At 38.4% G+C, this 26087-nt stretch overlaps 1 protein-coding gene across 1 annotated transcript in view; it reads right to left on the bottom strand.

Moving 5' to 3' along the window:
* Nucleotides 1-26087, bottom strand: part of SLC39A12 (solute carrier family 39 member 12) — a 79614-nt gene that overhangs the window by 33138 nt on the left and 20389 nt on the right. The window contains exons 4-8 of the mRNA XM_068987763.1: nucleotides 24052-24224; nucleotides 19298-19469; nucleotides 11516-11688; nucleotides 6588-6740; nucleotides 178-244 (exon numbers count right to left, since the gene is read on the bottom strand). Of these exons, the coding sequence (XP_068843864.1) occupies nucleotides 178-244; nucleotides 6588-6740; nucleotides 11516-11688; nucleotides 19298-19469; nucleotides 24052-24224 (738 nt within the window). The remainder of the gene's footprint in view (nucleotides 1-177; nucleotides 245-6587; nucleotides 6741-11515; nucleotides 11689-19297; nucleotides 19470-24051; nucleotides 24225-26087) is intronic.

The raw sequence follows: 26087 nt of genomic DNA, 5'->3' as shown, positions 1-26087 counted from the left end.
GTAGGAATAGAAATGAGCCTTTATTTAAAATTTCATTGTAAAAGTTTTAATAATGAAATACATACCTACCTAATAGGAAATGGATATGGTTTTGACATATTTATTTCAAAGGAGATATAACCTTTCCTTATGGCACTTCCTATGTTTAATGTTTGGATTTTTAAAATTGGTACTCACATTTTCTGTTGGGAGTGTTCATATTAGGTATAGGGATTTCAGCTGCTTGTGCATCTTCTGGGCCTTTCTATTTTAAATTAAAAAATAAAATAGGAAAGATAAGCAATAGTCATCATTTTATTGAAAAATGAAACATCTTAGAAGTTATATTGAGTATCAGAAGACATTTTGATCCTCTGAAGTATATGAGAATTTCTAAATTTCATAGAAAAACATAGAAGGTAGAGCCGAGACTCTGCAAGCACGTTTTTTTCCACTATCACATTTAGATGAAAATAGTACTCTTACATAGATCAGAGTCTTCCATAGAGAGCTAGAGGCTACCTAGATCATCTGTAATTCACTCTTAAATTATGAAAGCCTTTATGAAAGCCAAAAGCTGTAGGAAAAAATGATTCTTAACTCTTGACCAACATTGACCCTGTTCCTGTATGGCAGATCGTGGATCTAGAATTCATCTTCTGATCTTTAAGTGGATTATGGAGAAGAAGCCCTTGTAAACCCAATATTTCAATTCATTCATTATAGCATAAGATGCTGTTACTGTTGTTTTCCAGTCAGTAAAAAAGAAAATCTTACTCATTAATAAAGGAGATCCACAAACTTACTAAAATAATATATTTGAAAAGGTCTTTCATCCTTGCACGTGGCAGGGAAGCGAGATTTTGAAATTGACTTCTAAGAGTTGAGATGATACGATTTCATTTCAGAGACTGACTTATTTTTGATTTCAGGAAAGTCACTCTCTCTCCTTAGGCCTCAGATTCTTATTCTAGCATGTGAAAAGAATACTTCATGTCTGCCGGTGGAACATTTTTAGAAGTATACTCACATTACCCAAAACTGTGGAAACGTTGAGACAAATTTCATGTGAGACAAGCATCTTCTTTAAAAAAGTAAAACAGAGAAGGTAAACCTAACATTCAAATGTTAGAATAACAACAGTTATTGGAAAAATGTAATGATAGGCTAATTTTGGAGAAGGATGGCTGAGAAGAGGGGATCTGAAGGATTAAAGGAGGTAGACAGGGCTCCTGCCTAAAACTGATGGATCTAGAAACAAAAGAAAAATATGTAGATTTTAAATTACATCATATGAAAAGCCTGATTATAATCAAAAGAGTCTATATTCTAAGAAAAGACAGGAGTTCAAATATTTATTCCAGGATTTTTTTTCCCTCAAAAAGCTCTATATTGTCACACTATGTAAAGGAATTTACAGGCAAACATCCTTTGATGATTGGAAGGATTTGTGAGTTCCTCTCCTTCCTTAAAACGCAGGAAACTGGACCCATCAAACAGTCCTAAAAGTTCATGTTATTTTATCTCTTTTTAGGTTGATCTTACAGCTTAAAGAACAATAGAAATGGTGAAATCTCTTATTAGTGAGATAGCACAGTCAAATTGTTCTAAACTCATTACATTAGCATCAGAATTTTGCTTATTTGCATCTTGGGGCTCTGGACCCTTCATTCACACAGAAAGAATGAGGTTACCATTAAAGTGATTTAAAAACTAATCTCAGGGATTTCCCTGGCTGTCCAGTGGTTAGGACTCAGCTCTTTCATTGCTGGGGCCTGGGTTTAATCTCTAGTCAGGGAATTAAGATCCTGCAAGCTGTTCAGTGCAGCCAAAAACAAAACAAAACAAAAAGTGTGATCTCCACTTGAAGTTATCTTCTTTCAAACCACATGTGACGTATCTAAACACTAAACACAACAAGGCTTTTAAAGCTATTCTTTTAAAGCAATGTTTTATGTTCGCATCTCTGAATTGGCTGTAACTCTGCAGTCTACTCCCAGACTTGTATTTTGCCCGGTTAATGTCTCAGGAATAGCTTACTTCTCTTCACTCAGGAATCTACCCTTGAACTGTCATGCCCTCATTCAGGATCAGGGTTATGGGAGGCATGTTTTCTAACTGTGATATACTTTCATTTTTTTCCTGGTCCTTTTCTTATGACTTTAAGAACTTGAATGAGAATATTGTTTTGAACTTGACTGGAGGTTGTGTTTTATTAATTAATTAATTTTTAGTTGGAGGATAATTGATTTACAATTTTTTGTTGGTTTCTGTCATACATCAGCATGAATCAGCCATAGGTATACATATGTCTCCTCCCTTTTGTTTTGAGAATTCACATGGAAGACCTCTGTCGTGAAAAACTCAGTGTAACAAAAGGCACTTAACTATGAGACATCTTCTTAGGCAGAATCACTCTCTCCTACATCACAGAATGAATGCCCCCACTCCTAAACGCTCTAATTCCTTGCTCAACATTTATTTGGCCTCATCTAGTCATGACTAAGGGATTACTCAGAATGGAGAAATCTCAAGGTCAGTTGGTTTATGAAAACTTGTAAACACAGTGATGAAGGATATGGATATTATGTCAATCTGATCCACATGTGTTTCAAAGAGGTGCAGATAGCAGTGACTTAAATCTATGGAAAATGCATTTACCCCTTGAAAACAGCCTTCAGGTGCTTGACAAAGTTTTCCAAATAGGATTTATCATGATCAAGAATAGGCAAATCAGGAGGGGATTCTACTTATCTAGCCTACTGATTTTCATCTCTTTATCAAGGAATAAAAGAAAGAAGGTGATCAAATCAGAAGAATACTTCAGATCAGTAACCTACCAACTGGATAGTTGAAGCAGATTTGCCTCTGCCTGACTGGTCACTTAATTCAGGGTTGAATGCAAGATGGCGAGAATGTGCCTCATGCCTGTTAACCAATGACATGCCCTGCTGGATGAGGATGGTTTAAAATTAGTGCTGAAGCCAGAAGAACACAGATGCAGCCTTTGTCAATTCCATGGCTCTATTTAACATTTTGTTTACTGGCCAAGGAGGTAGATGACACAAAAAGATTACTGGGAGAATTTCATCAGGATAAATACTTGCTAAAATGGAGAAGCACAGGACTGTGCCGAATATCATGCATATTATCAGTGCTTGAAAAATGCAACCTCAAAAATTTTAGTCATGATTTACAAAGGTTGAACAGTGGTAGTTTTTATATTGTCACTTTTATTTCCCACAGAATTAAATTACGAGTTCCTTCAGATGGAGAATGATATCCAAAAGGATCATAACTGAAACTGTATTACACCTTATAACTACTAAATTGATATCTCCAGAAAGACTTTCACCAATTAGAGTACATGTAGCTTCTAAAATATTCACATTCCTTTTTTTTTTTACACAATATCATGCATCTTAAAATTACATTCTTAAAACTCATTTTAAGTTCCCTGACAAGTCCAAGAACAATCTGAAAAAAAAAAAGCATAATTTTTAGATATACAGAATTTACTTCACTCAGTTTCATCTGGTTACATTTCTGATTATTACACATAAGTCGATATATTGGCTTTGTAAATTAATTTTCCAGTCCAAGAATGGTAGTCTCTTGTGTGTAAACGGAGATCCTTTAGTATTGTCTTTAGTGCTTAGTTAGATTCAGTTCAGTTCAGTCGCTCAGTTGTGTCCGACTCTCTGCGACCTCATGAACCACAGCACGCCAGGCCTCCCTGTCCATCACCAACTCCAGGAGTTCACCCAGACTCACATCCATCTAGTCAGTGATGCCATCCAGCCATCTCATTCTCTGTCGTCCCCTTCTCCTCCTACCCCGAATCCCTCCCAGCATCAGAGTCTTTTCCAATGAGTCAACTCTTCACATGAGGTGGCCAAAGTACTGGAGCTTCAGCTTTAGCATCAGTCCTTCCAAAGAAATCCCAGGGCTGATCTTCAGAATGGACTGGTTGGATCTCCTTGCAGTCCAAGGGACTCTCAAGAGTCTTCTCCAACACCACAGTTCAAAAGCATCAATTCTTCGGTGCTCAGCCTTCTTCACAGTCCAACTCTCACATCCATACATGACTACTGGAAAAACCATAGCCTTGACTAGATGGACCTTAGTCGGCAAAGTAATGTCTCTGCTTTTCAATATGCTATCTAGGTTGGTCATAGCTTTCCTTCCAAGAAGTAAGCGTCTTTTAATTTCATGGCTGCAGTCACCATCTGCAGTGATTTTGGAGCCCCAAAAAATAAAGTCTGACACTGTTTCCACTGTTTCCCCATCTATTTCCCATGAAGTGATGGGACCAGATGCCATGATCTTTGTTTTCTGAATGTTGAGCTTTAAGCCAACTTTTTCACTCTCCTCTTTCACTTTCATCAAGAGGCTTTTTAGTTCCTCTTCACTTTCTGCCATAAGGGTGGTGTCATCTGCATATCTGAGGTTATTGATATTTCTCCGGGCAATCTTGATTCCAGCTTGTGTTTCTTCCAGTCCAGCGTTTCTCATGATGTACTCTGCATACAAGTTAAATAAGCAGGGTGACAATATACAGCCTTGACGTACTCCTTTTCCTATTTGGACCCAATCTGTTGTTCCATGTCCAGTTCTAACTGTTGCTTCCTGACCTGCATACAGATTTCTCAAGAGGCAGGTCAGATGGTCTGGTATTCTCATCTCTCTCAGAATTTTCCACAGTTTATTGTGATCCACACAGTCAAAGGCTTTGGCATAGTCAATAAAACAGAAATAGATGTTTTTCTGGAACTCCCTTGCTTTTTCCATGATCCAGCGGATGTTGGCAATTTGATCTCTGGTTCCTCTGCCTTTTCTAAAACCAGCTTGAACATCAGGAAGTTCACGGTTCACGTATTGTTGAAGCCTGGCCTGGAGAATTTTGAGCATTACTTTACTAGCGTGTGAGATGAGTGCAATTGTGTGGTAGTTTGAGCATTCTTTGGCATTGTCTTTCTTTGGGATTGGAATGAAAACTGACCTTTTCCAATCCTGTGGCCACTGCTGAGTTTTCCAAATTTGCTGGCATATTGAGTGGAGCACTTTCACAGCATCATCTTTCAGGATTTGAAATAGCTTCACTGGAATTCCATCACCTCCACTAGCTTTGTTCGTAGTGATGTTTTCTAACGCCCACTTGACCTCACATTCCAGGATGTCTGGCTCTAGATGAGTGATCGCACCATCACTCTGCGCCGTCGCAGCCTGGCACTCGGCCGCTGCCCCTGACCTCAGACGTGGGGTAGCTCCTCTCGACTGCGCTCAGTGCGCCTGCCGTCACAGCCGCTTGCACTCAGTCTTAGTTAGATTAGAGCTCCTTTTGTGGAGGTTAAACCCCTAAACTTTTAGAGTTAGGGTTGGGATTGAATCTGCCATTCCTAATTCCTGAATTGTTATAGATAGCACTCTACTTGACCCCATGCCAAAGAACCACTTTGATTCATTAAAACGGAAATTATTTCACAGAATTTCATTTAAAATGTATTGTGAAAAGCTTCAAATATACAGAAAAGCTGAAAGAATTATGACGTCAACATTCAGACACTCACTACCTAAACCCTACCATCAACATTTTATACACTTGTTTTATCATCCATCTATTTATCTACTATCCTTTATCCATCCATCCATAAACCTGTTTTTGATTCATAAAATAGAAATTTTGAATAAATCTAGGAAAGATAAACAAAGACAACCATTTTACAGCTACATGAACAGGTAGAAAGTTAGGAAATAAACAGAAAACCATGAAGACTGCAGAATTGCAGGGCTTTGTAGGGAGTTTATTTTAGTCTCCTGGAGTTTTTTTGAAAGCATTTACCTTTTCAAAACATCCCACAAAACTGTTCACCAATTCTCTTATGGGATCATATATAAGAGCAAGAGGAAACAAAATCTATATAATAGCCACACTGCATCTTACACGTCATCATATATGTAGAAATTGATTAAAAAAAAACAGGCACTGTAAAAGCAATTACTCAAGCTGAAAAAAAAAAAAAGAGTTGCCACCATTTCCATTCCTGAATTTCTTGTTTTCATAATTTTAAATGTTATCCCCTAGATGGGGGCATGGCAACCCATTCCAGTATTCTTGCCTGGAGAATCCCATGGACAGAGGAGTCTGGCAGGCTACAATCTATAGGGTTGCAAAAAGTTGGACACAGCTGAAGTCACTTAGCACACACACAAGATAGAAAGTGATGTGTGGTTTTATGAATTTTCAAAATTTTTGTTTGCTTTTTGTTTTGAGTTAGGTAAAGGTACCCAAAACACAGATTCATAGCTAGACTTTTAAACCCCCTCATTCTCAAATATGAAATAGTCTATTTCTAAATTAGCCATCAAGGCCAAAAAACAGGTTATAACAAGTATAGTAATGGGCCAGAAACAGATGTTTGAAAATTAAATCGTGCTTACAGGGATGCTGTCTTTCAGAATGATCTATGCATTCTAGAAATCAGAGCCTCACCCCTTAAACAGACAATCTCATGAAGATGCCAATTACTTTTGAACAAGTAGCTCTGAAATAAAAGACAAATATCATGAAGCTCTAAAGCAAAAGATAAATAAAATTTAAAATATACCTTGGCACTTGGTGATACAAGAAGAATAAAACATTTTTCTATTAAGAAAAATCCATGGATGCCTCCAATTAATCCCAACAGTTTCCAAATATGCCCTTTGTTTTCATAGAAATGTCCAAACTCTGAGGTTTCCTGCATATGTAAACCAAGAATCTAAAAAGAAGAAACAGACATAAATGTTGGTGACCTAAACGTAAATGGGTAGATCCATTGTTGAATACATTCAATTTCCATTTTGGGGAAGCCCATGACAATACCTGAAATCATTCACAGCCAGTTTACTTCTAAACATATGAATCCTTCCACTATATGATTTACTCAGGGTCAAATAAGATGTGAGAAAAGAAAACAGAGCTTTGAATAACCTCTGCCAAAGAGCAGACTAAAGCCTAAGCTTATCTCAGCAAGTGCAGCTTAAATTTTCATACATTCTCAGTCCTTTAGCTGAATGTTTTTCAGTTCAATCTGTCCCTATCTACACAACAATGCCCTATAACAAATCAATGTCTTCTAATATCCAGAACAAATATAAAGATACATTTCATCCAGGGTTTATTCTCCCCATGCCTCACAGCAATTAAAGCTGTTAATCAATGTTCAAATAAGTAAGAAATCCACCTGAAAGATTTTTTCCATTGAGTATGCCCAGCAATATTGTCAGCTCTTTGGGACATAAAAGGATACTAGAAAAACATTAGGAATTTTCCTTGAGTTAACTCATCCCATTGGTTGACTCATCCCATTGGTTGACCTCATGACTTCTTGTGAGCAAGTAAATTATAATGTATCATATTCCCTTCATAGGAGAGGACAGTTTGGGAAAAAATTCAGTGGTCTCCACATTTAAGATGTTACTGATCATTAAATTTTAAAAAGAATTTATCTGTGTATACGTTCATATCAATGTGTATAGATATTTATGTATGTATACATGTAGGTACATATGTGTACATGTGTGAGTATTATGTATAGAACTCCGTGTACACATTGAGTGTATGGACATCACTAAAAACAAACACATACTAGCCCACTTTTTTTTAAAAGAAATTTTTTTAATGTGGACCATTTTTAAAATTTTTATTGAGTTTGTTACAATATTGCTTCTGTTTTATGTTTTGCTTTTTTGCCCATGAGGCATGTGGGATCTTAGCTTGCCAACTAGGGATCAAACCCTCACCCCCCTGCACTGGAAGGTGAAGTCTTAACCACTGGACTGCCAGAGAAGTTTCCACATTTTCTTTTGGTAAAGACATTGAAGGACACTCCCCCAAAATTTGTGATTACCATTATTTCACAAAACAAGGACACTGTAATGTCACAAAAGAAACAGGAAAACCTTATAATTTCAGAATAAAATGTAGTTCTTAAAGTAGAATCAACATAGCTAGTTAAAAGAGGAAATGATGCCAATGGGATTTTTCTCATTTCTATGCAGACCTTTAAACACTTGCCTTGGATCATGTTCAGGAACCACTGATTTTTCTAGCTTTCTGCCACACTGGTACTGTGTCTGTCTTCCTCTTCTCGATAACTTTTGTCCTCTCCTTCTTCAAGTAAAGCAACTGCCTTCTCAGCTACGTTTTCCTCTGTAATATATCTCCATAGGCCAGTTGACTGTCCCACCCAACCCACATCCAACCCTCCTGCCTTGGGCTCTGGGCTTTCCCATTGAGGGAGACGAGGGAAGTCTTAAGACCCTTTTGCTACTTCCCAGGATCCTGGGCTGTGAAGAGCTCTGCACCCACTACAGTGACATAGAAACAGGCTTTGGACACTGCCTCAAGCAAATAAACCCTGAAATATTTCCAGAAAATTAGATTACCAGGGAGATTAATACTAATAATGGTTTGTTTCATATCTACAATGCTCACTTTGCAATTTTCAGAACATCTAATAATTTTTGAGCCTGTAACCAACAAGAGGGACCCTGGAGGAAAATGCCAGAGGCTTATGGAAAGTTTTCAGATCTCAGGTTTTGTGAGAGGAGGGGGAATCATTTGCTCATCATGATCCATCATAAGAGATCTCAGAAGGAATAGATAACCTCATCTGAAGACCCTTTTCCCTGAACTCTTGCATCTCAGGTCCTAACCCTTCCATTCGGAGAAGGCAATGGCACCCCACTCCAGTACTCTTGCCTGGAAAGTCCCGTGGATGGAGGAGCCTGGTAGGCTGAAGTCCATGAGGTCGCTAAGAGTCGGGCATGACTGAGCGACTTCGCTTTTCACTTTCATGCATTGGAGAAGGAAATGGCAACCCCCTCCAGTGTTCTTGCCTGGAGAATCCCAGAGATGGGGAAGTCTGTGGGCAGCCATCTATGGGGTCGCACAGAGCTGGACACGACTGAAGCGACTTAGCAGCAGCAGCAGCAGCAGCAGCAACCCTTCCATTTCTGACAAATAAAGAGCCTCCAGAGACTTCAACAAAGAGCCAGCTGCTGGAGATTGCCTGTTTCTTAAAGGAAATCTATGGCTCAGGGGTGAAGAATCCACCTGTCAATGCAGGAGACATGGGCTTGATCTCTGGGTTGGGATTATATCCTGGAAAAGGACATGGTAACCCACTTCAGTATTCTTGTCTGGGAAATCCCAAGGACAGAGGACCTGGTGGGCTACAGTCCATGGGGTTACCAAAGAGTTGGACACAACCTAGTGACTAAACAAACAACAAAAACAGACACTAATAGTTGGGCAAGAAAGAAAAATTCATTTTGATGGTTCAAATGAAGACAGTTTTAACGATGGTGCCATGACAGGGGTGTGGGCAGGGTCAAGGGTATGAATGAGGAATAATGAGACACCCCAGAGACTAGCAACCCCAGGAAACCATTACCACACTGAAGGCTGAAAGGGCAAAGAGCAAGGTTGGAAATAATGTTACTGAACTTTAATGGAGATGGAGCTAGGGACCCATGGGAGCTGTAATATTGCAGGTAATGAGCTGCTTCTAGAGACAGTGTCAGAAGGAGGGAGCAAGGAAGAAATACCCCTGCCATTTTCTCCTCCTACCTTGGCCTTTCTGTGGTGTCCCCACTGAGTGAACCCAAACAACAATCCAGACTGCAGGGAGCTAAGGGGATACAGTCTTCTGGGGAAGAACACACAGCGGAGAAGGGCAGAGAATGGATCTGATGAGGTTGGGGGCCAGCAGAGAAAAACTAGTATATCTTATAGCCCATTCATTTTTATTTACAGATACTCACCCTTCATGAATTTTCCTTAATAGTGACAGGGACAGAATAAAGGGATAATGTAGGTGATTATATAGTTAATTATACTACAGGGGATTGAAAGTAGAAAAATATATGGGAGACCCTTATAAGTTAATGATTACTCAAGAGAGCAGGTTTGCTTAACCACAAAACCAAGCAGACTTGTTTAGCAACAAAAGCATGCAACAGAAGCACAGGACGTGCCCCCCAAACAATAAAACAATGGTGGCACGAGACCCACATCCTGCTTGATGAGCTCAAAAAATTAACGATCCCTAGGACAAAAATCAGTAATTTATGGACTTAGCTTGAGCACGTAGGGACAAGAAGACTCTCCTGCCCATGCTGGACGAGGAGCTGATGATGGAAGCAAGACGTCTACTCAAGGAAATGTTCTTCTCCCCCTCCCCCTCATCCTTTGATTATAAAACCATAGCCCAGTAAGTTCTCAGGGCGTGGCACCCCCTTGGAAGCCTCACAAGTGTGCTACTCTAATAAATCACGTCTTATCTATCACTTTGCCTCTCACTGAATTCTCTTCTGCACTGAGACATAGAGGACTGTGGTACCAAAGTTCTTTGGAGCCCCAGAAATGACACCCAATGGTTTCAATAGGAATTTGTATCTGAGCACTTGTTTTTTAATTTTAAAAATAAGAACAGCCTGGTGAATCGAATGACTGATCATCTCTTTTCTCCTGCAAGGGCTTTGGGGAAATAGCAGTGATTTCCAAGGGAAACACTTGCCACTGTATCTATGCATCCAGGTCGTTGTGAAATTCGTCATCAGTTCCATTCAGTTCAGTCGCTCAGTCGTGTCCGACTCTGTGCGACCCCATGAATCGCAGCATGCCAGGCCTCTCTGTCCATCACCAACTCCCAGAGTTCACTCAGACTCACGTTCATCGAGTCAGTGATGCCATCCAGCTATCTCATCCTCTGTCGTCGCCTTCTCCTCCTGCCCCCAATCCCTCCCAGCATCAGAGTCTTTTCCAATGAGTCAACTCTTCACATGAGGTGGCCAAAGTACTGGAGTTTCAACTTCAGCATCATTCCCTCCAAAGAAATCCCAGGGCTGATCTCCTTCAGAATGGACTGGTTGGATCTCCTTGCAGTCCAAGGGACTCTGAAGAGTCTTCTCCAACACCACAGTTCAAAAGCATCAATTCTTCAGTGCTCAGCCTTCTTCACAGTCCAACTCTCACATTCATACATGACCACTGGAAAAACCATAGCCTTGACTAGATGGACCTTTGTTGGCAAAGTAATGTCTCATGCTATCTAGGTTGGTCATAACTTTTCTTCCAAGGAGTAAGCGTCTTTTAATTTCATGGCTGCAGTCACCATCTGCAGTGATTTTGGAGCCTAAAAAAATAAAGTCTGACACTGTTTCCACTGTTTCCCCATCTATTTCTCATGAAGTGATGGGACCAGATGCCATGATCTTCATTTTCTGAATGTTAAGCTTTAAGCCAACTTTTTCACTCTCCACTTTCACTTTCATCAAGAGGCTTTTTACTTACTCTTCACTTTCTGCCATAAGGGTGGTGTCATCTGCATATCTGAGGTTATTGATATTTCTCCCGGCAATCTTGACTCCAGTTTGTGCTTCTTCCAGCCCAGTATTTCTCATAATGTACTCTTCATAAACACCTACAATGGCTAAACATAAATTGAAACTAGAAACAGTCCAGATGAAATGGAAAATAGCAGCTTACCTGAGGGATGAGATGGAGCAGAGCATCCCCAGAAAGTGTTCCAACAGCCAAGCCCACAAACAGCTGTAAAATGAGCCTGTAGTTCTCCTCGCAGCTGTGGAAAAGGATCAGTGTTGTCCCAAGCATGGAGCCCAGCGTAAGCAGCGTCACCGCCACAGTGCTGTAGCCATATTCTGAGTTAAAAAGAGATTGCAAAACCAGTCAGAGGCCCCTGTGAGTGCTTCTGCCAGTGAACATGGTAAAAGAATCCATCCTATACTACAATAGCTAGGGATACAAAATTGTTTTGTGAGTGCTATATTGGATTTAAGGTTTTAATTTGTAAGGAAAAGAATGAAAAGATTTTTACTAATTTACTCCATTGTTTTGAAGTTACCCTGATTTCCCCTTGTTAAAAAAAGAATCACTGTAGCAAGGAGCTAGCTTACCTCCTACCCTCAAAGAAAATAATTTCTCTTGCTTTAAACTACAGCCTTGGGACTTCCCTGGGGGTCCAATGGTTGAGAATCCACCATCCAGTACAGGGGACGTGGGTTTGATTGCACAAGCCACAGGGCAACTAGACAAGACAGCAAACCATGACTGCTAAGCCCCGTGCACTCTAGAGCCCATGAACTGCAACTGGAGCAGCCCCCTCATGTTGCAACTAGAGAAGATTCTACACGCTACAATGAAGACCCAGTGCAGACAAAAAAATTTAAACTAAAAAACAAACTACAACCTTCACAGACAGACAGTGGTAATATTTGTCATCTAACCACATTTAAACCTTTCGAAGGCAAGAAGCAATGGGACAGAAAGAGCATACGTTCTGGGCCACTGTAGATCTGTATTTGTGGACAAAATGAGTACTTTCTTCCAAAAGGTCTCAAAATTATTTGTAATATCAGAAGTTTTTACTATTCTCTGTGACTAAAATGAGTGACTGCATTTGTAAAAACTAATCAATGAATGAATAAAGGGTGATAATATAAATTTGGACAGCCTAACTTTTCAATTATTACAATAATTTTTCTGACCCCTAAAATATATTCCATATTTCTAAGATTCTATATTTTTAAAAACATTCAGAAAGTACAATTTTCCACAATTATTCCAATAGGAACAAACGTGGAAAGAGAGAAGAAATAAAAGAATAAAGGAAGAAAGGAAAGAGAAAGATTAAAACAGAAAAAAATGGCTTTCAGAGTCAAGGGTACATTATTTGGGTATAAACCATATTCAAACACCATTTTCCACTGGTTATAGATATTCAGGGCAAATACTTTGTTTCAACTTATTTAGAAATTACTAACTTGTTTGTAAACAGTGAAGACAGGTCATTACCACATTAAATAATCATTTCCTTTTGTAACTACAAATAAGTGACAAATTAAATTGAACAATTCAGTTATCATACTACTTAAAGCCCATTGAAGATTTTAAGAAACTACTCTCTTCAAGTTTGTTATAATTGAAGATGTTGCATCTTCATCTTTCTTGTACTTTTCTGGAATGTTGACTCTCTACAGTAGATCATGTTAATGACACTAGCTAGTAAGATGATAATAAGCTTGTAATGTGAAGAGGACCTTTATTAAATTATACACTCTGCCATTAAACAGAGATTGAACATTAAAACGAAGTTGGTAGCATACTCAGAGGAGGCTAAAAAACTTTCACACTTTGATTTTTTTTCCCACTGTCACCACAACTCCTTCGCAGCTACGCAATCTCTACAAATCGGTTGTTGTTCAGTGAATATACAGTTTCAGTTTTGCAAAAAGAAACAGTTCTAGAGATCTGTTGCAGAGCCATGTGAAAATACTCAACACTACTGAACTACACTCTTAAAAGGATTGAGATGGTAATTTTCATGTACTTTTTTACCACATTAAAAAAATAACAAGAGAGAATTCCCTGGTGGTCCAGTGGTGGAGACTCCTTGCTGCCAATGCATGGAACGTGGGTTTAATCCCTGATAGGGGAGCTAGGCTCCCATATGTCATGCAGTCAAAAGCAAAAATAGTTGAGAATGATCATACAGCTGCCTAAAGGTTTTACTTTGCTCTAATTTAATATCTATTTTATTTAAGAAATTCCTAGAGATAGTTTCACATCCCACTTTTCCACAGATAGACTCTAAGTGGGAACATGATTCTTCTCAACTAACCTGTAAATTAAAGATATTTGAAGTTTAACATGAGCACCCAGCTGTCTAATCAAGTTCACAGTTACCACACTTTTCTGGTAGGTACAAAATATCACCAAGTGTCAAGAACTCACAAGGACAAATTAGAGGTTGATGTTTCCGAGGCAAAAGGCAAAGTTTCAAGTTCTTTTTCCCTTTGTCCTGAGGATGGCTTTGTTGCTGTTCAGTCACTAAGCCGAATCTGACTCTTTGCAACCCCATGGACTGCAGCACGTGAGGCTTCTCTGTCCTCCACTGTGTCCTGGAGTTTGTTCAGATTCATGTCCATTGAGTTGGCAATGACATCCAACCATCTCATCCTCTGTCATCCCCTTCTCCTCCCACCTTCAATCTTTCCCAGCATCAGGATCTTTTCTAATGAGTCTAATGTTCTTCACATCAGGTGGGCAAGTACTAGAGATTCAGCTTCAGCATCAGCCCTTCCAATGAATATTTGGGGTTGATTTCCTTTAGGATTGACTGGTTTGATCTCCTTGTTGTCCAAGGGACCCTCAAGAGTCTTCTCCAGAACCACAGTTCAAAAGCATCAATTCTTTAGTGCTCAGCCTTCTTTATGGTCCACCTCTCACATCTGTAGATGACTACTGAGCTACAGTGTGGTTTTGGAAGACAAAGGATGTTCCATTCCTTAAGAGCTTGTAAAACTTTCTAGGTCTTCTATGAGTCAGATTCCACCTGCTCTCCTGTGGCAAGAATCAATCTGAGAATCATAAAATCTCTGACTTTTGTTGCGGCCAGACTCTGCAGACTTACTCTAGTTCCCTGTATAGTGTCATGGTGTCTTGATTGGACTCAGATTCCTTATAAATGTTTCTCATCCTTACAACAGAACTGGACGTACTACCAATTATAATAAAATTTTAGTCAATTCCAAGCAGCTTCTTTGAATAGATCTGAAATGATTTCTACTCGGCTATAACATTCTTTCCTGGAAATTCAGTTGAAGACGGCTCTTAGAAGTTGAGTTTCAGCATACTGAACACTGTGTTCTTAATAACGTCTTTCTGTGTCTTCCACTCTTTAACATCTTACATTCCTGCACTTTCAAAAGGCCAACATCACAAGTCTTTCTCTTTAGTTATATGATGCAACATTTTAAATTGAGGATAGTGATTTTTTTTTAGGTTTTTTAGTGAGTATGATTTGTATGAATTTTTCTCAGGAAGACTGTTTCCTAGAAGGATATAGAAGTTAATTTCAGTGAGAATAAACTTTTGTCTTGGATCTTCAGTCCAAAACCCTGTTTCTGAATGGCCTGTATGATCAGACATGGTGCCAGGGAGTAGAAATAAATATGGGAGCTCCTAGGTGCCATGATCCAGTCCTGTTCATCCATTTTTGAGCCATCACTGGCCACAAGGTGTTGAATTATTTAGCTGCTCATTTTTAATGAAGTTTTCTTCCTCTCAGTGAATGTGAAGTCTTAAATATATAGGCCTGGCATGATGAGTCACTTGATGTAGAACCTATTAGGAGTTAGAAATAAGGGCTGACTAATTCGGCTATGATGGGCATTGCAACTATCTCAAAGAAGAAAAGCCATTCTGAAGAAAAAAATGTAACATCCTCAGATCAAAGGTAATATTTTACATATGGTTAACTGCCATATTTTTACTATTCATCATACATGTTCTTAGGCCACCATTTTTTGGTTGTTTTTCTGGTTTTATTTTTCCAAACTCTCTCAACACAATTAATTGAATGATTTCTCCACTGATTAAAGTCCCTTCTGGGATGAGGTTGTTTATGGATTCTCTATTCTGTCCAATTTTTAATCTAACAGTCCACATGCCATGTGTCCAGTTCTGCACAACATTTTATAACTACTTATGACTATAGTTTATTAAAAACAATAGGGCATTTTGGTAGGTGGTGAGAAAAATATTTCCTCACTCTGAGATCATTTTGATCATCATTTTGGTTCTCATTTTTATGTCTTCAAAAGGTCTTCATGAAGAACTCAGGTAAATAAAATGGCATTCTTATTGCAAGAAAATAAATAAACTTCAGGTGCTTTAAATTTATAGAACACACTTTTGTACATATTATCCTACTGGAATTTTACTGGTGTCCTGGAAGTCTTACAATAAAGCTCACCTACTGTGATGATGTTATGGGTCACAGGTGAGTGTGAATTTTTTTTTCTTTTGGCTGTACCATGTCACATGTGGGCTCTTAGTTCCCTGACAGGGGACTGAACCCACAGCCTCTGCATTAGAAACGTGGAGTCTTAACATCAGGACTGTCAGGGAAGTCCCAAGTGTGAATAGTGGTCCCTTCACTTCCTGGAGCTGCCACATCCAGGAGGCTCATACCTCCCTGGCCTGGTCACTGCCAGCCCAGAGCAGCCTCTTTGATTTACCCCAACATGCCTTCATTATTCCATGTGTATCATGGTGCGTGAAAGGATAACAAGCCTTGTGGGATCACTGCTTCCCACGGTGCAGGGAAAGAGACAGGCTTGAGAAATATAGATTGCAGAAGATCACAGAGTTGGCTGGGGACAGACAGCATGATTCAACTCTGCATTTCTGATCCTGACACTGATATTCTTTCTCTTATATGTTGGTATTTCTCAACTATTAACTTTTTCTTTTTTGCAGAAATGTTCATAGTAAGTTTTTTCAAACAGCTAAAAACTGAAAACAATCCATTTTTTAAAAGGTGAATGGTTAAGCAAAATACGGTATATTCATACCAAAGAAGCAGTTCAGTTCATTTTCTCAGTCGTGTCTGACTCTTTGCGACCCCATGGACTGCAGCACGCCAGCTTTCCTTGTCTGTCACCAACTCCTGGAGCTTGCTCAAACTCATGTCCATTGAGTTGGTGATGCCATCCAACCATCTCATCCTCTATCATCCCCTTCTCCTCCTGTCTTCAATCTTTCCCGTGTCAGGGTCTTTTCAGTCAGTTCTTTGCATCATGTAGCCAAAGTACTGGAGATTCAGCTTCAGCATCAGTACTTCCAATGAATATTCAGGACTGATTTCCTTTAGGATTGACTGGTTGGATCTCCTTGCTGTCCAAGGAACTCTCAAGAGTCTTCTCCAACACCACAGTTCAGAAGCATCAATTCTTCACTGCTCAGCCTTCATTATGGTTCAAATCTCACATCCATACATCACTACTGGAAAAACCATAGCTTTGACTAGATGGTCCTTTGTCAGCAAAATAATGTCTCTGCTTTTTAATATGCTTTCTAGGTTGGTCATAACTTTTCTCCCAAGGAGCAAGCGTCTTTTAATTTCATGGCTGCAGTCACCATCTGCAGTGATTTTGGAGCTCCCAAATATAAATCTCTCACTGTTTCCATTGTTTCCCCATCTATTTGCCATGAAGTGATGGGACCAGATGCCATGATCTTCGTTTTTTGAATGTTAAACTTTAAGCCAACTTTTTCACTCTCCTCTTTCATTTTCATCAAGAGGCTTTTTAGTTCCTCTTCACTTTCTGCCGTAAGGGTGGTATCATCTGCATATCTGAGGTTATTGATATTTCTCCTGGCAATCTTGATTCCAGCTTGTGCTTCATCCAGCCATGATGTACTCTCCATAGAAGTTAAATAAGCAGGGTGACAGTATACAGCCTTGACATACAACTTTCCCAATTTGGAATCAGTCTGTTGTTCTATGTCTGGTTGTAACTGTTGCTTCTTGAGTTGCATACAGATTTCTCAGGAGGCAGGTAATGTGATCTGGTGTTCCCATCTTAGGAATTTTCCATAGTTTGTTGTGATCCAACAGTCAATGGCTTTGGGGTAGTCAATGAAGCAGAAGTTTTTCTAGAATTATCATGCTTTTTTCTATGATTCAACAGATGTTGGCAATTTGACCTCTGGTTCCTCTGCCTTTTCTTTTCTAAATCCAGCTTGAACATCTGGAAGTTCTCAGTTCATGTACTGTTGAAGCCTGATTTGGAGAATTTTGAACATTACTTTGCTAGTGTGTGAGATGAGTACAATTGTGCAGTAGTTAGAACATTCTTTGGCATCACGTTTCTTTGGGATTGGAATGAAAACTGACCTTTTCCAGTCCTGTGGCCACTGCTGAGTTTTCCAACTTTGCTAACATATTGAGTGCAGCACTTTCACAGCATCATCCTTTAGGATTTGAAATAGCTCAACTGGAATTCCATCACCTCCACTAGCTTTGTTCATAGTGATGCTTCCTAAGGCCACTTGACTTTGCATCCCAGGATGTCTGGCTCTAGGTGAGTGATCACACCCACCATCGTGGTGATCTGGGTCATTAATACCTATTCGTATAGTTCTTCTGTGTATTCTTGCCAGCTTTTCTTAATCTCTTCTGCTTCTGTTACGTCCATACTGTTTCTGTCCTTTATTGTGCCCATCTTTGCATGAAATATTCCCTTGGTATCTCTAATTTTCTTGAAGAGATCTCTAGTCTTTCCCATTCTATTGTTTTCCTCTATTTCTCTGCATTGATCACTTAGGAAGGCTTTCTCATCTCTCCTTGCTGTTCTTTGGAACTCTGCATTCAGATGGGTATATCTTTCCTTTTCTCTTTTGCCTTTCACTTCTCTTCTTTTCTCAGCTATTTGCAAGGCTTCCTCAGACAACCATTTTGCCTTTTTGCATTTCTTTTTATTGGGGTTAGTTTTGATCACTGCCTCCTGTACAATGTTACAAACCTCCTTCCATAGTTTTTCAAGCACTCTATCAGATCTAATCACTTGAATCTATTTCTCACTTCCACTGTATTATCATAAGGGGTTTGATTTAGGTCATACCTGAATGGTCTAGTGCTTTTCCCTACTTTCTTCAATTTAAGTCTGACATTTAACAATAAGGAGTTCATGATCTGAGCAACAGTCAGCTCCAGGTCTTGTTTTTGCTGACTGTATAGAGTTTCTCCATCTTCAGCTGCAAAAAATATAATCAGTCTGACTTCGGTGTTGACCATCTGGTGATGTCCATGTGTAGTCATCTCTTGTGTTGTTGGCAGAGGGTGTTTCCTATGACCAGTGTGTTCTGTTAGCAAAACTCTGTTAGCCTTTGCCCTGCTTCTACTCAGTAATTAAAAAAACCAACTTATTAATACACAAAACAATCTAGATGGATTATAAGGAAATTTTGATGAGTGGAAAAAAACCCTAAATCCCAAAAGGATACATACTGTAGGATTTCATTTCTATAACATTCTTGAGATGATAAAGCTATTCAACTATGATCTGTGATTCAACTATGGTCTATGATTGAGTCAAAGATAGGGGATAGAATCGATTTATGTAAGTTAGCCACAAAATATAAATGAACTGTAGTATAGCATAGGTGGTTAAAAACAAGGACTAGGGGGCCACACTGCCTGTATTTGAATCCCAATTCTATCAATTACTAGCTACGTGTCTTTTGGCAAGTTATTTAACTTCCAGGTACCTCAGTTTCATCATCTCTAAAGTGAAGATAATAATAATTTCTAGCTGGTAGCATTGTTGTAAAGACTCACTGAGCTGATCAAAGTAAAATGCTTAAAACAGTGCCTGGTGTATGGTACGTATCCTTCCTTCACCATCACGAATCCATTGTGTGGATTGTGTGCATTGGCTTTCTGAGTGAAGAGCCAGGACTTACTCTCCAGCATGGTGGGTGCCATCTTTGCTTGTTGGTCCTGGGGCAGCTGGCAAGAACAGCTGAGCAATTGCTGAATGATTCCTGGACTCATTTGCTTAAAGTCCTCCTTAGAAATGGGTGAAATCTTGTTCTGTAGAAATATATTCACCAGCTGCCCGGCAGAGAAGCAAGTCTGTAGGAGGCAGAACATGTTTTTACCAACCTCAGCACTGGACCAAACTCACCATCAACTACCATCCTGGAGGAATCAGGACTAAACTGGAAGGGTTCAAGTCAACACATGAAGCCATTACTATGTGTGCTTCCCTGCACCCTTCTGTCCATACATAACTCTCAAGGACTGCTTTTCATCTCTGATTAAAGCCGCTGCATCTCACTTTCATTCTGAGTATTGTGTAGTAGGAGCTTTGCACACATTTTTCTTTCCTGAAAAGAGATGCACAATGTTTTACGATGTGCTGGATGGTGTTCTAACCAGCAGCCTAAGCAAGCCTTAAGACTCTTGGGGGAATGGCTTTGCATTATTAATGAAGTTAAAACTTTATAGGATAAACAGGAGCTCTGGAGGAATAAGATCATTGTCTTTAATATTATCTGATTTAATAAACCTGTGTCGGCAACATGAATTTTCAAAAGCAATAAAACTAAAGGTAATATTTTTAAAAGTGAATGCTGTGTCAACTTGCTGGTGTGGAAGCACTAAATGATATGGTGACCTATGTTCTTTGACAGCCCTTCACCACAAAAACAATTGAAATCATTGTTATCACTTACAGATTTCACTAATTTTTATCTATTTTTTCATATTGTATAGGGATATTTATGAAAGAAGTAGCTAAACAATAAATGAAACAGATTTCTAAAAACTGCCTGAAAGCATTTGTCCACTTCAGAAGTGTTAAGGGCTGACATTTTATGCATCAAAAATTACACTGAAAAGTTTTCACATGTGGATGAGAAAGGTGTGTAGTTTCACTAGCACAAACAGATGTCTTCTAATGAAATAAGACCCCAATGCAAGAGCAGTGTGATCTGAGGTCACAGTAAATTATCTTTAAAAAAATCAATGATGTCCAAGGATTGATTTGCCATGCTATAGAAAGTAGGGATTTTAAAGACACATGGCTAATCAGAAAATGATGACTTTGCTGGTTTTTCCCAAATACAAATCCTCTGGGATGATCCCAAGGGTTGAAAAGCTTTATCTTGATTGGGAGACGTTTTGTTGCATGGAACAGAGCCACTTAAACCACCAAACACCCAGAGGAGGACGTATTAAGGTTGCAGAGGATGTCTGATATGGGAAGGACAGCCACATTTTATGAGGAATTCAACTGGAAGCTGGAAAATGAAAACCAAAGATTTTTCTCTATTTCTTCAGGACTCTGTATTTTCTCCTTTCTGTTTCCCCCTGCAGACATCCATTTCCCTTCATAGTCTGGCCTTCTCTCTTTAATAAACACATGGGCAGTTACTTCCCTGGCAGTCCAGTGGTTAAGATTTCACCTCCCAATGGATGGGGTGTAGGTTCAATCCCTACTTGGGGAGATAAGATGCCCCAAGGAGGCATCTCCTGTATGCCCCACAGGAAAAAACAAAACAAAACAAAACAAATATTATAACAAATTCAATAACGACTTTAAAAGAGATCCACATCCAAAAAAATCTTTTAAAAAAACAGGCCATATAAGCACCAACCCATTTCATCTACCTGATGCGAAGGGCTGACTCACGAGGAAAGATCCTGATGCTGGGAAAGAGTGAAAGCAAAAGGAAAAGAGGGCGGCAGAGGATGAAATGGCTGGATAGCATCACTGATTCAATGGACATGAACTTCAGTAAACTCTCGGAGATAGTGAGGGACAGGGAGGCCTGGTGTGCTGCAGTCCATGAGGTCGCAAAGAGTCAGACATGACTTAGTGACTGAACAGCAACATTACTCATTGTAATAGTATGCTTGTAACTGCAAAATACTGTAAATAACTCATATGTTCATAAATAGAAGAAAGAATCAATAAAGTATGCACACATGATGTACTAATATGGAGTTATAAATAATAAAGATCACTGTGAACTGAAAAAAAAAAAGATTGGATTGAGTCTGCAAGTCCTGACAGATCTGGTTGTCTCAACAAGGCCATGGATGGGTTTTCTTGTTCCAGTGTTATTTGATTTCATCAGTTTTGCCCCCAAGACAGGAAATGACATCATACTGTTCAAATATGGCTGCTGGACTCAGCCCTGTGGGTGGGGAAGGCATTTCTCAGAAAGATTGGGCAAGAACTCCAAAATGTTTCTACTACAAGAGGCAACAACAGAACATTAAATTTGTAATTTTCCCCCCTTTATCAAAATAATTTACACCAAAGACAATAGTCTCTTTTGCACTATTTATTAATTATGGAATAGAATTATATCATCATTAAAAATACTGGCAACGATAAAGGGAAACTAACCATAAGCATCTTATGATGAATCCTTCATAATAAATATTCTTAATGAAAAATGCCTGACTGGGAAATAAAAGAGTGGAGAAATAGACATGAAGAGGATGCCATGCATCTCTCCCTAGTTCATTGTCAAGGAATTGAATAGTTTCCAGTTTTAGAACACCTTCTTGTAGAGTAAGGTTATTCTATTATAAGCTTCTATGCCCTTGATAGAACCTGAGAATTCAACCAACAGGGTCCCACGTACTGCTGATACTGCTGGCCCAGGGACAACACTTTGAGACTGACTGGTCCAAATAATACAGGCTGATCTTCAGATTTAGTCTCCTACTTTAGGGTCCCCTCAAGAGTCACAAAGAAAGTGAATGTTGAAACAGATAATTGAGAAAGAAGTGGTTTTGTTTATAGTCATCACAGAAGATGACAGTTACTGTTCTTAGAAAATGCATGTCTTAAGTAAATAATCCCTAAATTTTAAGAAATAACCTTCATTATTTATGCAAATAGGGTCTCCATCAGACAAATGAGTTCTCTTCCTAAGAGGAGCTGGCCCTGAAGGAATATTTAAGGAGACCTCACGAACAAGGATTAATACAGGCATCAACTTGCTATCTTCAGTGACTACACTGTGAGTTTAAAATAATCAACTTTAATTGATGCCTTTACTATGTGGCATAATTAATAGAAATTAACTTTTTAAAATATATCATAGCAAAAATATGAAATACTTCCCAATCATGTATTAATAACTTACAGGAACAACTATTGTTAGAAATGTTTACATAATTTTGCTCTTTCAATATACAGATTTGTGCTTAATAGGAATAATAACTCATACAAGATACAAATAAAAAGTAGTCTTATTTTCTTTAAATCAACATTTATTAAACAATAGCATAGTTGTTAAGAGCATAGAATATGCTATGGGCAACTTATGTATATAGCCTCAGTTTCTGTGAACTTAATCAACTACTTATTAGTTCCATGACTCAATTTCCTCATCGGTAGGGTAGAATCATTTAACCTAACCTCATACAGCTGTTGTAATAACTAAATGAAGAAATGCAGGGGAAACTCTGCAGTGTCTAATACATAGTCTTAATTTACTCATTAAATATAAGCCATTATCATGGAATATCAGTTTTCCGAGATTTTAAATGATAAGGGCATGGAAGATTTCTATGTGTAACAGAGTCTGAAAAATGCTGAATTCAATAAGACTAAAGAATTTTATTTACTACAGGACCTCCCCAGGCATGTTAATATGCTGCAGTGCAATAGATATCTCTATTTCCCAAACAGATTTGACAATAACACCCCTTTTTAAGAAAAAGGCAGTCTAGTAGTTAAGATTCTGCCCTTCCAATGGAGAGGGTTCAATCCCTGGTTGGGGAACTAAGATCCCACATGCCATGAGGCAAGGCCAAAAAGAACAAAGTATTATCCAGATTTCCCTGGTGGCCTAGTGATTAAGAATCTGTCTGCAGATGCATGGGACACAGGCTTAATACTTGGTCTGGGAACTAAGATCCCACACGCCACCATGCAACTAAGCCTGTGTGCCACAGCCACTGAATCCGCAGGCCCTAGAGCCTGTGCTCCACAAGAGAAGCCACTGCAATAGGAAGCCTGCGCACCACAGCTGCAGAGTAGCCCCTTCTCGCTGCAACAAGAGAAAGCCCTCGTGCAGCGAAAAAGACCTAGCGCAGCCAAGTAACAAACAAACCAGGCAAACAAAAACAAGTAGTATCGAGTAGACTACTGAGTGTACTTTGGAACACAACTTCAGGAAGTAAGAATATATTTATAGGTCCATATATCACCTTTCTCAAAAACCTTCTTAGTGCCACCTACTATACAAACATTTCTCTGTTGCTCACAATCCAAAGTAATCTCATCATAATCCAATCTAAATTTGAAGCATTCATTCATGATTGTTTTTATATGTCTATATCCCCCACTATCCTGGTAGCTCCATAGGAGCTGTGCCTGTTTTTGTTCAGTTCTTTACCCCTCGTGCACACAATGGTGAATGATAAATGGTCACATGTTTACTGAATTATTCATGAATTCAGTATGGAGGAAAGAGTAATATATACCATTCTCCTAAATATTTTGGCCTCAAGTTTTAAATCTGCAGAGATCTACGTGTAAAAGGAAAAAACCCTGACTACACTCTGGAAACAGAATATTTTTACATTTAAGGAAGTCTACATTACCCTTGACGTTTTCTACAACTCTTAGAGAATGTTCACAGTTGCTTCCTTTGACAGTACAACAGTACAAGAGGAATAATGACAATACCTGATCCCAGGAAACTGGACCATCTTCTGATTCTGGGTCCACGGATACAGATATATTAGGGTAGTCTCCATCATGAATTGTTAGGGTGTTTTGTTTCCTTCTAAGCTGATGGATTTTATCTTTTCGGATACAGGTACTTTTAGTCCAGAGAGTGTTGAGGAGCTTGTCTAGTTCTAGAAATTTCATACAAAATTTGGTGTCAGAATAAAGACAAGCCAGTTTCAGAATAATCACAATTTCACATGGCCACACCATAGATATGGTACTAAGTAAATTTCCAAGTTCTAATGAAAAGCCAAGAAATTATTCTGAATAAGAATGAAGAACATTTATACTTCACATGGATATTGATTCCCTTACAACATCTTGCCTAAGATTTAGAGCTGAACCATGATGAAATGGAAATGGGCAATTCCATCAATGGAGTGCCTTCTGGTAAGTCAATTAATTCTTTTTCTAGGTGTTCCCTATAAAAATGAAAACAAAAGATGAAACTGAATTAATCCTTAGAAACGCTATTCCCTTTAACCACCATACATCCTTAGTACATTAACTATGATTTTAAAGTAAAGTCAATCTAATCATATCCTCTTAAATGTTTAACATGAAAAGAGATAGGAATTGAAAAGGAGCTGAGATTGTAGGGGCAAAACAGACCTCATTTTCTAAGGCAGCTGTGGTATGGTTGTCAGTTTATAGATTGCAGCTTAGTTTCCCTTGCTACAATGTAGGCTTTTAAAAATTGATTGACACAGAGAATAATTGAATAAATATAATGGTGAATTTCTTCAGATTTATTCAGTTTCTTACTTGTAAAAATATATTTCTGGTATTTTCTAAATGTTACCATCAGTATTAGGAAAATTACAAGCTAGAGTTGCTACAATGTTTTATTTTAATTGGCCAGTTTCAAAAAAATTTTGAGACCTGCAAAGTAATGGGAAAGTGGGACCCAGAGTTAGGGAAAAAAGCAGTCAATAAATATGCCCCTGAGATTTCCCAGATGTTGGATTTAGCAGACAAAGACTTCAAAGCAGCGATCATCAGTATGTTCAAGGAACTAAAGAAAATAATATTTGAGAAATTAAAGGAAAGTATAAGAATAATAAACTAACAAACAGCAACTTTTAATCAGGAGATCAAAATTATATAAAGTCTAAATGGAAATTCTGGACTAGAAGAATAGAATAGGTGAAATGAAAAATTCACAGCAGCGTATTGGGATGGCAGAAGAAACAATTACTGAGTTAAAGATAAATTAATAGAAATAATCTACTCTGAAGAACAGAAAGAGAAAAAAGAACAAGTTTCAGAGACCTATGGGAAACAGCAAGTACACTGACCTATATGCAATGGCAGTCACTTGGAGAGGAGAGAGAGAAAGAAGTAGAAAAAAATATTGAAGAAAATAATGGTTAAAAACATTCTCAATTTGATGTGAAACCTCGATAAACATGTTCAATAAGTTCATCAGACATCAAATAGGATAAATATAAAAAAAAAAGTCAAACACAAAGCTATATCTTGAAAGTAGTAATGGAAAACTGACTCATCACATAAAAAGGAACATCAGTACAATTAACAGTTAACTTATCATCTTAACATTGGAGTCCGGAAAGTAGTGGAATAAGATATTCAAAATGCGGAGAGAAATAACTGTCAGTTAAGAATTTAATACCCAGCATAACAACTCTCCGAAAACAAAGGTGAAATAAAATTATTCCCAGATAAACAATGAATGGTGAATTTATTGACAGCAGACCTGTCTTACAAGAAAGACTAAGTGAAGTGATTTAGACTAAAAAGAAATGACCAGAATGGTAAATTGAGTCTACAGGAAGAAATGAAGACTACTAGAAATGTAAATATATGGATTAATACAAACGACTATAATAAATACTTTTTAACATATGTTCTCTAAACTCAATGAGGAAACACTAGAAGCTTTTCTTTCAAGGTCAAAAACATGGTAAGGGTTCATTCTCAAAATATCCACCATTATATTGAGGTTATTAACTAATATAATCAGGTAACAA

This window comes from Capricornis sumatraensis, chromosome 15 (genome assembly GCF_032405125.1).
Source record: "Capricornis sumatraensis isolate serow.1 chromosome 15, serow.2, whole genome shotgun sequence".
In the NCBI taxonomy this organism is placed as follows: domain Eukaryota; kingdom Metazoa; phylum Chordata; class Mammalia; order Artiodactyla; family Bovidae; genus Capricornis; species Capricornis sumatraensis.
Note: the sequence above shows the minus strand (reverse complement) of the source record. Positions and strands in the feature narration are given on the sequence as shown.